The sequence below is a fragment of the Cicer arietinum genome, chromosome 3, assembly GCF_000331145.2.
Source record: "Cicer arietinum cultivar CDC Frontier isolate Library 1 chromosome 3, Cicar.CDCFrontier_v2.0, whole genome shotgun sequence".
NCBI lineage: Eukaryota > Viridiplantae > Streptophyta > Magnoliopsida > Fabales > Fabaceae > Cicer > Cicer arietinum.
In genome coordinates, this window is record NC_021162.2 from 45,117,641 (window position 1) to 45,130,351 (window position 12,711).

The following is a 12,711-nucleotide window of genomic DNA, read 5'->3' on the forward strand; positions in this document are numbered from 1 at the left end:
CCAGATTTTTAACCATTCCAATTTCTCTCTAAAATATCCGACTTACCCATTTGTGGAATTCGTTATTTTGCACGGTTCTTCTTCACCATAAGTCCGATTTGAGTGAAACCAACGCCAAAAAGTTCGTCTAAAAAAAGGCTATATTAGAGTGTCTTCTCATAATTTCTTTTTGACGTTTATCCATAAATTGTTGAGTTAGATCAATTGAAGGACAAAAAGTCAAAGAACAAATGTTGTTTGCTCGTGGAATTGTATTTGTGTGTGAAAGCGTTGAAATAATGTAAGGGTTTAGAGAGCGTTTGAATTCCTAAGTATAATATATTGTGAGATGAACAGGAAAACGGTGTTTCCCAACGATTCATACGAGGCTCACTATGTACGGAAGTAAAAATGTGAAATAGAAATATTTTTAAATTGTTGATTGATTTAATTTCTTTAAATGTGTGGCATTGGATATTATTGTGATATTGGGTGTCGAATCAATTTTATATATATGTTTGATTAGATAAATTTATGTAATGTGATAATAAAAGATGGATGCATTGTGATAATTTTATGTGATTATGATGATGTATGATTAATAATTGTGGTGTTATAAATTTATGATAAGTTATGTGATGATGTATGATTGATGATACTGATGATATAAATTTATGATGAGTTTATGTGATGATGGTGATGATGACGATGATGATGATTAATGATAGTGATGTTATAAATTTGTGATGAGAATATTGAAGTAACCCCAGAGTTGATGAAACGATGGTGATTCCAATTTGTATTTGAGATGACAGTCTTAATGGAGTATCATAGGCCAACGAGGGGAGAAAATAAATATTGAAAATTTTTGAAGTGGAGATTATTTTGTCATCATATAGGTAGGGCATGACAAGTCTAGTGATTCCGGGGAAGTACAACTAAATGAGCTTTATCGTGGTGGTCTGCTGTTGAGCCTTAAGGCAAGATTGTTATACCTTAGAGGTATTCGAGTGGGGAATTCCTAGGTGACTTGAAGGTAGCACTCCAAATGTTGGAAGCTATCATGCAACACACATTTACCTCGATTGTCGTGTATATGTGTCTCGGATTGAGTTGAGGGGATTCTTGAGGACAAATCCAATTTGAATTGTCTGTCCACCAAGAAGGTGGCATAGTATCAAGCCACCTAACCAAGTACTTTAGAGTTATAATAGTACAACATTGTGAAGTAGAGTCTATGCTCATGCATAGCATTGCATTTTCTTGTGATTGTTTCGTTGTGATTAATATGTGTCGTGTGAGATAATAATTTCTCTTAGATGATTTGATGTTATAGTGAAATGTATTGATTTTTCTTCAGTGCTTTTGACTTTATAATGTTATGTTTTTCCTTAAACAATGTTTGTGTAATGATACAGTGTATTATGATTAATTGCGTGTTCTCCTTACTTATATTATACTATTAACATGATTTCAAAACTCACCTCCTTCGTCGTTTGTGTTTGACTAGCTTGGTCATGCATTTGCGAAATTGCAGGTTAATAATTCCAAAAACTTACTAGTAATTATAATGAAAACCATATAATTACTAGTAAATTTTAGGAATTAAAGTTAAAAATTCTTGTATATATTATTTTAGGGTGAAAGGTGTCACATCTAACTTATTACAATCAATTATTTGAAGAACAGCCATTATTGGGCCAAGGCATAAAGGATTAATGTAGTTGTTATGTTTATTGAGAGAACTATATAAAGAGGATATAAAATGAAGTTTTCTGAATACATTCTAAAAGGATTTTAAAAATAGGATCACTGAGGGTTTCTACAATGTAGATGCTCACATGAACTCACAAATTGGTTTCTTCATTGTATGTGTTTTCTCACAATTTGCAATGACGCTTAAGTGTCCTTTCGTAGTACCGAGTTGATGTCGTTGATATTGTGACCGTTGTAGGGAATGTTGAACATATCTTATACAGATTGTTCTATCAAGACAACTTGCGTGAATTTCAAACAAGATTTTGTTGTACTTTTTCCCGCTTTATAATTTCTTCAGAAAATATCTTGTTGAGCAAGTCAAGATGATCACAGAAAGTAAACATCTAAGGATTAGGGGTCATTGTTCTTTAAACTTACTTGATGAACATTTTTTCTTAAACTAATGCTCCATCTGAATTAAAGCAGGGATAAATTTAAGAACTTAAACATATTCAAAGTGAAACTGAATCACAACCAAAAGAGGAGCCCTTACTTATCAAAGTTTAATATAAAAAATCTCATATCATTAAATGTATTGTCTTATTTTACGGTGCTTGTACAAATGTTATATTATTTTACTTGAGTTTGTATTATTATTTTCACAATCAGATACTTTGTCCTCTATCTATTGAAAGATGGGATGAAATAACAAAAAAGAATAGTAAAGTTGGAACTGCATCCATGTTATTATCGAAACTTCGTAGAGCACTTCTTTTATTGTATTTCTTATCATTGAAGATTGATATATTTTATAGAATCTTACAAGGATCATTTTGTGTATGATTATGAAGCTGGTATCAAATGGACATGGACAGTCCTAGGAGAAAGATGGAAAGTCTATAAATATAAGTTATTATTTAATACTTCTACCTAACAAAAGTAAGGAAGACCTACATGATATTGATATTCCTATGCCTGAAAAGGACTGGATTGCTTTCATTAACTACTATAAAAAAAATAAAAAATAAAAATCACAAATGAAGGTATAAATATTCGTTGCAATTATTTTTACAAAGTGAACAAAATATATAGACACTTTATATTAAATGCATATAATGACTAACATTTGAAATTGAAATACATTCTACTACTTGCTCCTAACCTAAATTTTGTGGTGTTTCTTGTTTCTTAACAATGTCTAAATCCTACTCTCTAAAGTAGTTTGGTGTTGAGAAATAATGTAGAGAAGAATAAAAACATGATGCTCATTCAGTTAGTCTAATAAAGTATTGATATTTTTAATAGAAAAATTATTTTTTGATGTGTTTAAGTTATGTAATTTGATTTATGTCCATTTGATGTGTTAAACAAGATGATAATTTGGAAATGAAATTTACAGGAATTAATTAATGTCCTTTAAGCAGTTAATTGATAATTTGAGTTTCCTTAACTATGTATGTTTGAAAAACAAAATTGTATAACCCTTATCTTTAAATGTTTATATCATTGGTTTTAAAGGTTTTAACAAAGTAGTTAGAAAGTGCTGATCTTGAATTAAAGTTGAATTTTGACGTTTGAAAATTTATGATTTGGTGTTCGAAAAAATTCATATATTTATCAATAGTTTTGATCTTCATAGTGAATTCCAAAAATGGTGTTTGTTTTTAAGGTTAAGTTTTTGAAAATAAAATTAGGGGCTTGTCAAAAAAACTTTTAGTTTTTTAGTTTTTGAAATCTATTTTATAAATAAATTTTAAAAAACTGTTTTCAACAAATAAAATAAAATATATATTTGATAATTCATTTTTAAAAATTGGTATAGATATTGTTTAATATAATTATATTTTAAAATTTTATCAGAAAGTTAGAACTAAAAATCATTCGCTTTAAAATCTTATATCATTGTCTAAATAAAATTTGAAATATTTTAAAATATAAATTTTATATATTAATTAAAAATGTAAATTGGTTTGGTCAAAAATTAAAAAAAAAATTTCAAATTATATTATTTGAACTAACGAGCTAAATCGAGATGTTTGTGAATTTGAATTGAGTTGATTTCAACTTAAAAAATAAAATTCATATTGAAGTCAAACAAATTTTTATTAAATTAAGACATACTCAACTGAGTTCGATTTATTTTCAATCTTAATTATGAACTACAAAAAAATAATAAAAATATTTTATCCAACACAATAAATTATAGATGATATTATTTTTGTTTGTGAATGTTGAATTACATCTCTAAACATTATTCTATTTTTATTGTATTTATAACAACAACAACAAAATTATCAAAAGAAATTACAATAACGTTTTTTTACAATATTTATAACTATTGGAAAAAAAATATGTATTTGAAAATTATTACTTTTAGCTTTAAATATTAAACAAAGAGAAACGGTCTTTATTTACTCTACAAATGTATAAGTGTATTAAAAATTATTACAAGTTGGATAACACAAAGTAAATAGACCAAGAAGGTTGTGATCAAAGCATTCCCGTTCACATCTTCGTCGTATAACAAGATGATAGTACAAGTTTTTTATATTTCAAATTGTAAATATTACAAATTGTCATTATAAAAATTTATCAATTTTTAGTGTTTTAAATTTTTAGTCAGCAAAATCCAAATTTAAAATTAAAAAGTAAAGAACTTGTTTGATTGGGTTTTAAAAAATTGTATTTTACTTTAAAATAAAAAACTAAAAATCCGCTTGGCAATACTTTTTATATTCAAGTGTTTTTAATTTTTTTTTTATTTCCTGTTTTTAAAATGAGAAAAATTGTTTTGCTTCTCTATTTTGATTTTTAAAAATACACTGAGAATTGACACGTTTCGTTACTGGTATTAATATAAATATATAAAAAAGTTACTCTAATTTTATAATATTATGTTTGTTTGTTAAAGTTTGGTGGTCATTTTGTTAGTAGCGTGTTATTTTCAATTCTTGTTTTGTTAGCGGTATTCATGTTTAAGTGTTTTAGATTTTTTTGTTAAATGTTATTATTAATAATATTTAAGTGATAAAAATATATTTTTTTATAAAAAAAAATATGGCGGTGAAATTCACATCTACTAACTGTAAAGGATTTTAGATTCAAACATGTACCCGAATATAAAATATTTTTATAACAATTGTATAAAAATTAAACTCAGATTTAATAGATACTTGCAAAAATTATTTATAAAAATAAAGTCAAAATATGCAATATGAATTAAGCACTAACGCAAATAACTACATATAAAATTGAGTGAGCGTTCTAGTATCCACCTCTACCATATAATTTAATTTTATATAAAAATTAATTAATTAAAAAGCTATGAAGATATGAAATATTTTTATAAGAATGTTCACACATTTATCACAAATATAAATATGATTGCTATAAAAAAATATTAAGGATTAAATATATTTAAAATATTCTAAACATCTCTTCCACACAAAAATTAAAATTTTATGAAAATAAGTGAATTAAATATTTTATTTAAAACACACTAAATTAGAGAAACACAATTTAAATGAATGATTTTGATGTAAAAACAATGGTTCTAAAACATTTATCTCAGATGAATGATAAAAAAGAGGTGTAAGACTATTAAGTTTGTAAATTATATATCAATTACAAAAATTTCTCTTGTTTAAAATATATCAAATTGCAATATATATATCATGAATTTTTTACTTATTATTATTTAATTTAATAAAAGATATTTCACAAATTAGATTACCTAACAATATATTTTTCATTTTTTTCATCTCTAAAACTGTTTTAAAAAATTAGATCACCAAACACAATGTTTTTGTTATTCTCTTCTTAAAAGTAGTTATAAAAAAACTGACTTATAAAACAAATTTTAAAAACTAAAATGAAAAATTGATTCAAACATACCCAAAACCTCTATTACCTAATTTTATTTTTTAGTTTTAAAAGTCAATAAGTACACAACAATTTTTAAAAGTACTTTGTAAAATTTTATTAACAAACAAATTTTTAATTTTTAAAAACTATAAAACAATTTTTGGAAAGGGAATCAAACAGGGCTATCTTTGAGAAGTTTTGAGATTTCTAGAATTTTGCTTCAAAATGATGATGCTTTATGACTCCAGACTGTTTAATTGGTTTTGAGAGAAAACTATAAAAATAGGCCCTTGATGTTTTGGGAAAAATTGTTGAAGTTAAAAAGTGTTGGTGTTTTGAGGTTTTAAATTAGCAAGTGTTATTCCTTTGATTTAAAGTTTTGAACAAAGTTCCTTCTAATACAATATAAAATATTTTTGTTAAGTTTTTTTCGGAAAAAGAAAACCCTATAAGTGGTTTAGGTGTTTAGACCCAACATGAAATCTATTTAAGGATATATACCATTTCGTTTTAATTAAGGTTTTAGTTTTGATTAAAGAATGATATAAATTGGCCCCCATAATTGTGAGCAATTTTGATGCAGTAATTTTCTAAATTATGTGCCAAAAATAAAAATATTTTTGTAATTGAATAAAATATTACCGATAATTTAGATGACACACTACTAGAAATTAGCGTTTTTCTAGCGGCCTTTCCTGCCGAAATATTTCTGCAGGTAATACCAAGGATTTTGCGTTTTAGCAATATTTCTGCGGTTTCAAATTCCGCATGAAGAATGGCAGGTAAAGTTTTCTTTTGCTGCGGATTTACTATGACGATATATCCGCAGCAAACTTCATAATTTTTAGGATTTATCGATGGGATTGTTCCTAGGAAGTGTCCCTAGCAAATTCCGCAGGTAACGTCATGCGGATTTTCTTGCGAATTTTTATTTTATTAATATTTATATAAATAAAGTAGTTTTTTATTTGTGAATGTTATTAAACTTCTATGATCTAATGCTTTTACTTTTTCAAAAAATGGTTGATGCAACATCATATTTTTCTAGGAATAATTAGTTTTTTTTAATTATTTTTCTTTTGGAGTAAAAGTTAGTTTAGGTGAGGTTAAGTAATTGAAAAATTGTGGCTAAGTGAATACGACTAATTAAGAACACTTAAGTGATGTACAACTTAAAATTCTAAACAAAAGTTAATGAAATATATTTGTCTAATTCTATTATTTTTCTAATTAATCTAATCAATTAGAGTTGATTGTGAATAATCTATAACTATTGTTGTAAAACAACTTAAAAAATTTTCTTTTTAAAATTTAATAGATATTCTTTTTAAAATTTAAATTTGTGATTTTAGGTTAGCATAAAGCCTAGTACAACGGACGTTTTAATATCAAATGTGCTTTTAAACGGGCTAGAACTAATGAAAGTGATTGAATCGTGGGATTTGGTTGACTTAGACAATTTTGATTCGAATATATAGAAGATTAGTCTTCATGTTGTGGTGGGTTCAGTTATTGGAGATTTAGTACTACTCTGATCTTAAAAATATATAAAAAAATTAAAATTATTTATTTAAAATTTTGAATAAAATATATTTTAGCTTTTATTTGTATTTTTAAAATCAGAAGAAATATTGGTTTATGTTTAAATAAGCATGTTAAAGTTCTTGTAAAAGAATAGGATGTTAAGTTGCATCTTGAGTAATTATGGTTGTAGTGTAATACTTAATGACATATTTAATATAGTCTTAGTTATTGTCATATATTATTTTTGTTTTTAATTATAAGTCCTATTTAAAAAATAAATCTGTCTTTAAATATAAATTATTTTTTAATTTACTATGTGTATTTATTATTTTTATTTAAATATATCTCTTATTAATATTATTATTTTATCTTAAAATATAGAAATTCAAATTAATGTCGATGTTGAAATTATCATTTTAGCAATGAAAATCACGTATATTCATTTGTGTGAACCACAATAGAAAAAATATTTATAGCCACTGCTCTTAAAAAAAAAAAAGGCAATACACTATTTGGCATCGACGTTAACTTCAAAATTTCTATTTTATTCTATTTTCTCTGCAAGCACTCTCGTCGTCAACCACCGAACCTCTCTTCTTCTCCTTTCTCTTCCTCATTTCGTCGCAAATAGCCACCACCATGGCCTCCACTGCCCTCCTCCGTCCACGAAGGTGCAAACCGAGCCACCAATACCTCCTTGTTTAGCCTTCAACTACATTAAACAGTCATCAACTCAACAAGGTATGGTATCACAAAGTTACATTGTTTACGGTTTAGTGATTTGGTTGATTCATTATTCGATTAAGACTATTAGTAATATATTTGTGTGTCTGAAGTTATTGCTAGGTTTTATCATATGTTCAAAATTAGGGATTTTATGTTATTCTTCAAAATTGTGGATTTGCTTATCATATTTTCATTTTCTCTCCTACAAATTTTTCACGCTTGCGCTTCTCATTTACGTTGATTTGCGTTTCTCATTCTTCAAATTTTTCTCAGCTTTTCAAGCCAATTTCAGCTTCAATTTATTGAAGTATTTGATTCAATCACTAATGCTACTTTCTCGTCAGTTTGCGACATTAATTTTGGTACATTTCAGTTTGATTTTCTAGTTCACTTGATTTTGTGTTTGTTTAGTGTCAGAGATTTGAGTTGAAGCTAATTTTAACTTTGCTTAAGGTTTTGAATTTCCGATTTGTTGTTGTGTATATTTAGGAAATGATGTTTCTAACTTGATCTCACATACTACGTTTATTTTGCTGGTCATAGTCACCAACTTTTTCATGTGTTGGTTGTGGCAGGGACATTCACACATTAGCTTGATGGCTTAACTTACCTTAGATGGAGAGATTTTAAAGGTTGTTAGTCTTGATAGTGAGTTTTTGTCGTAGGTATATTTGGATTTCTCTCTATTGTTCTAAACTTAATTAGATATCATTTTTTATGAGAGATAAAGAAAGCATTCGTGATTATTATTGTATAGCAAAGCTTCATTTCCTGTTGGGAGTGAGGTTTGTTCAATTTATTTGATTTTTATTTTCTGATTTAATGAGTTGACAGTTGTCTAGCGTTTTTTTTTCTTCCATTCTAACTGTTGTGTTATAATGCCAGTGGGACCAATTGGATTATGTGTATCAAATCAAGTGGAATTTCTCTAATCTAGAAGTAAGTATTGGTGTTGCTTTGATTTTTGTTTATGATTTGTGATTACGGGTGGGAATAGGCCAGGCCAGGCCATGCTTTGAAAGACCTGAGCCTGGCCTACGATTTATTTTTTAGGCCTAAGCCTGGCCTACGGCCTATCATAGGATTTTTTTTCGGTATGGCCTGACCTTTTTAAAAGTCTGGCCTGGCCTGAAAGCCTATTTAAAATAATTTTTTGAAAATATGAAACAAACATCATTTAAACCCTAAAAAATAATTTTGTGTGTCAAATAATAGATTTTTTTTTTCTGAAACAAACACACTCATTATTACCTTTTAAACAAATATGGAAGACTACTGAGTGATTGACTAATTGAACAGCTACCAAATATAAAATGCTACCGAATACGGAACAACTATTAAATATGGAATTTTTACTGAGTAATTGCTTAATTGGTAGAATTTAAAATAGGAAATAATATTATTAATATAATAATAAATAATAAAATATATATAGGCCGGCCTGTCAGACCTAATAGGCTTTTTTATAAGCCTGAGCCTGACCTATTTAAATAAATAGGCTTTAAAAATGGCCTAAGCCTAGCCTTTTTATTAAATAGGCCAAACTAGGCCAGGCCATAAGTAGGCCAGGTCGTAGAATTAAAAATAGGAAATAATATTATTAATATAATAATAAATAATAAAATATATATAGGCCGGCCTGTCAGACCTAATAGGCTTTTTTATAAGCCTGAGCCTGACCTATTTAAATAAATAGGCTTTAAAAATGGCCTAAGCCTAGCCTTTTTATTAAATAGGCCAAACTAGGCCAGGCCATAAGTAGGCCAGGTCATAGGCCCCTGACGGACGGCCTAGCCTATTCCCATCCATATCTGTGATGGAATTAAGTTGACTATTTTATTTGATGAAATTGTGATTTTTGTGCTCAAGATGCATTGGACGAGGGTGGTTTGATGTATGGGAAAAAGGTTTACCTCTTTGGTTGCCCGGAGCGTAAGTAGCGTGTTATGTGTGAATATTTTACATATATAAACTAACACGTTTGAATAACATATATTAGAAAATTAAGCCAAAAGGTTGCAACAAAATGATTAATGGATGTATCAATTATCATGGTTAAAATAGTACAATATGATTAAGATGTGTTACATTATGCGAAAGTTTCTGTTAAATAAATATGTTTGCTTATTGCAGTATGTTACTGGCTAGAAATTCTTAGTTTAACTTATTTTATGTCAGACTCTAATGATTCATTGTTGTATGAGACTTGGCTTTTTCTTGATTTGATTGAAAGGAACAATACTTTTTACTGTGTGTTGCTTTTTTATTTAGGTTGTGGAAAATGGTAACCCTATAGAAAGGAAAAATTGGTTTCATGATATTGAGTCTCTGTTTAAACTCCTCAGTTATGAAAATGTACCCCCCTTATCTTAAGGTATGATGGATGTATCACAATGTTCGTGCTGATGAAGCAACAATTGCAACGACAAGAAAAAGAGATGGTCGAAACCAGCAAAAAGTTTAATCTTTCACATAACATTTAGGATTTGTTGGATCTTCTTCTCGTCCAAGTTCATCACCGCAACCCAACAATGAAACTGATGAAGATAGTGAGGATGATGACATTGGTAGTAATTGAGTAGTATTTGTTTTTATTTTGTTAATATGGTTGTATCATGTACTTGATTATACTTAGTTTTTTTTTTTATCAGTCTTTAATTAATACTTAGTTATGATTTACGAACATGATATAAATTTTGTTTAGATCAATTAGACACATTTGAAATCTTTGTTAATTGTTGCTAAATATGGAAGTTTACTATGAGTAATATGTGTAAATAGATGTCTAGTCCTTGTCTTCTACATTTCTTAACTCCTATTAGCGAATGGATTAATTGATATATTTTAATATTGTTCTTTTACTTACCTATTTGTGTCATATAAATAGGATTTATCATGTTTTGTAAACATACACTTGATAGTAGAATAATACAAGAAGTTCCAATCTCTTACCTATTTGTAATGAAAGACTTGGGTCATGCAAAATAAATTTTGGGCATGAGAATTACTCGTGACAAGAAGAATGATAAATTTTAGTTGTCTCAATACAATTACATTGAAAATGTGTTAGAGAAGTTTAATAAGGACAATTGCAAACCTGTTAGTACTCCACTTGCTACTCATTTTAAATTGAGTATTATAATTGTTATTATTATTATTATAGAAAGAAAAAAAAATAAAGGAATATGTGTTTTATTGGGTTTGGCCCATGTGAAAAAAAAAGGTAAGGATTTGAAATCCCTATTTTAGAGAACCATAGAGCCGCACGATAGAAGTAGACAAATAGGAAAAAGTGACGACAATAAAGAAACAAGAGATGAAGAAAATTGATTTATGGTGGTAACAAGAGTGTAGCAAAGTTGTTTCGTTTAGTCAACAATTTTTGTACATCATTTCTACCATTGAGTTTGTCATTTTAATATATAGTCTTAGTATTTTTACTTTCTATAGTAGTTACTTTGTAATATTCACTTTAGTGCAAGGTTATTTGTCATTTTATACCTAAGAAAATAGCATAACAAGCAATGATTACAAACAACTATAACTATAGTTACTTAGTCTCAATCAAACAAAAACATAATAGATAACATATTAAATCCACTTGAAAGTGAAGAGTGAGTGCAAACAACAAAGTTACTTAGTTTCAATCAAACAAAAATATAACAGATTAAATACAATTGAAAGTGAAGAGCAAGTGCATAAGCCCAATAAGGTTACTTAATTTGGAAATCAAGAAGTGCACGATAGTACAATCCACAAAGGCAACAATGGAACTTCATATATTATGTATGAAAATGCATCACCTTTTTCATAACAATGTATGATCAACATTCATACATAAATTAATATCCATGCAATAATTAGCTTTATTTACCCGCAATGCCATCTTCTTTAGCTTATTCATTGCAGAAAACTGTTTGAGACGAGAAAGAACAGCAGGGTCCAATGATCTGTCAGGGGCAACTCCATTTTCACATATCCAAGGATGACCTAAACAAACAAAACAAGTTATGTCCTTTGACCTACAAAGTAGATTACAATATGTATAATAACGCACACAATCATACTGAAACACAATATTCTGAATATTTGCAAAATTTAATCCAATCCGCCATTTCATAAAGCTGACAAAATTATTAAGCTCATTAAAAAAATGGATTTTCTTTCGAGGAAAGGAAACATCAAAGATCATGTATCTACTACTTTAATAGTTTAGAAAAGAGGCACTGTTCTTCCTAGGTGAGTCTGCCATAGATAAGGGAATGTCGGTGGGACTTTACTCAACTGTTACATCTACTCTGAAAGTATAATAACACCTAATAAATAGCCATAATAGTGACCAATCCAAAAGGAAACAGCATCTTTTATTCATATAGGGATGGTCCTTCTTTATATAGAAAGTGTATTATAAAAAAGAACAAACGTACATAAGACTTGATGAGCAGTCAACCGATCTGAAGGCTGAGAACACAACATCTTTCTAATCAGATCTTTTCCACTATCAGATATTAGAGGCCATGGATCTGAGTCAAAATCTATATGTCCCTTCAATACAGCATCAAATATACCCTGCTGGGTCTCTGAGCTCCAAAACGAAAAAACTTTTAGTAATGCTGCAGATGCAGGGCAAAAGATCAAAAGAGTGTTAGCAGTGAAATATACCTCCCCAAAACGGTGGTATGCCACTGAGCAATATATAAAGTATGACACCGGCGGTCCAAACATCTGCTTCAGGCCCATAATGCTTGAGGAGAACCTCGGGAGCAACATAGTATGGGCTGCCAACTACGTCAGTGAAAACTTAACCTGAAACAGGGAGGATTAAATGAAGATATAAAGAAACTAATTAGTATGGAGATTAGCATTTAGCAGCTGTGTAAAAGTAACCATAACATGATCGATGTATTAACCCTATACGGC

The 12,711-nt window shown here is 28.4% G+C and overlaps 2 protein-coding genes across 2 annotated transcripts in view; both read right to left on the reverse strand.

Annotated features, from left to right (window-relative positions):
• The window catches only part of LOC101502865 (expansin-B15-like), a 45,784-nt gene that overhangs the window by 7,649 nt on the left and 25,424 nt on the right, over positions 1 to 12,711 (reverse strand). The window lies entirely within an intron of this gene.
• The window catches only part of LOC140919585 (calcium-dependent protein kinase 10-like), a 3,713-nt gene continuing 2,586 nt past the window's right edge, over positions 11,585 to 12,711 (reverse strand). Inside the window, exons 4-6 of the mRNA XM_073365942.1 lie at positions 12,454 to 12,591; positions 12,219 to 12,371; positions 11,585 to 11,781 (exon numbers count right to left, since the gene is read on the reverse strand). Coding sequence (XP_073222043.1) covers positions 11,600 to 11,781; positions 12,219 to 12,371; positions 12,454 to 12,591 — 473 coding nt within the window. The 3' untranslated portion in view covers positions 11,585 to 11,599. The remainder of the gene's footprint in view (positions 11,782 to 12,218; positions 12,372 to 12,453; positions 12,592 to 12,711) is intronic.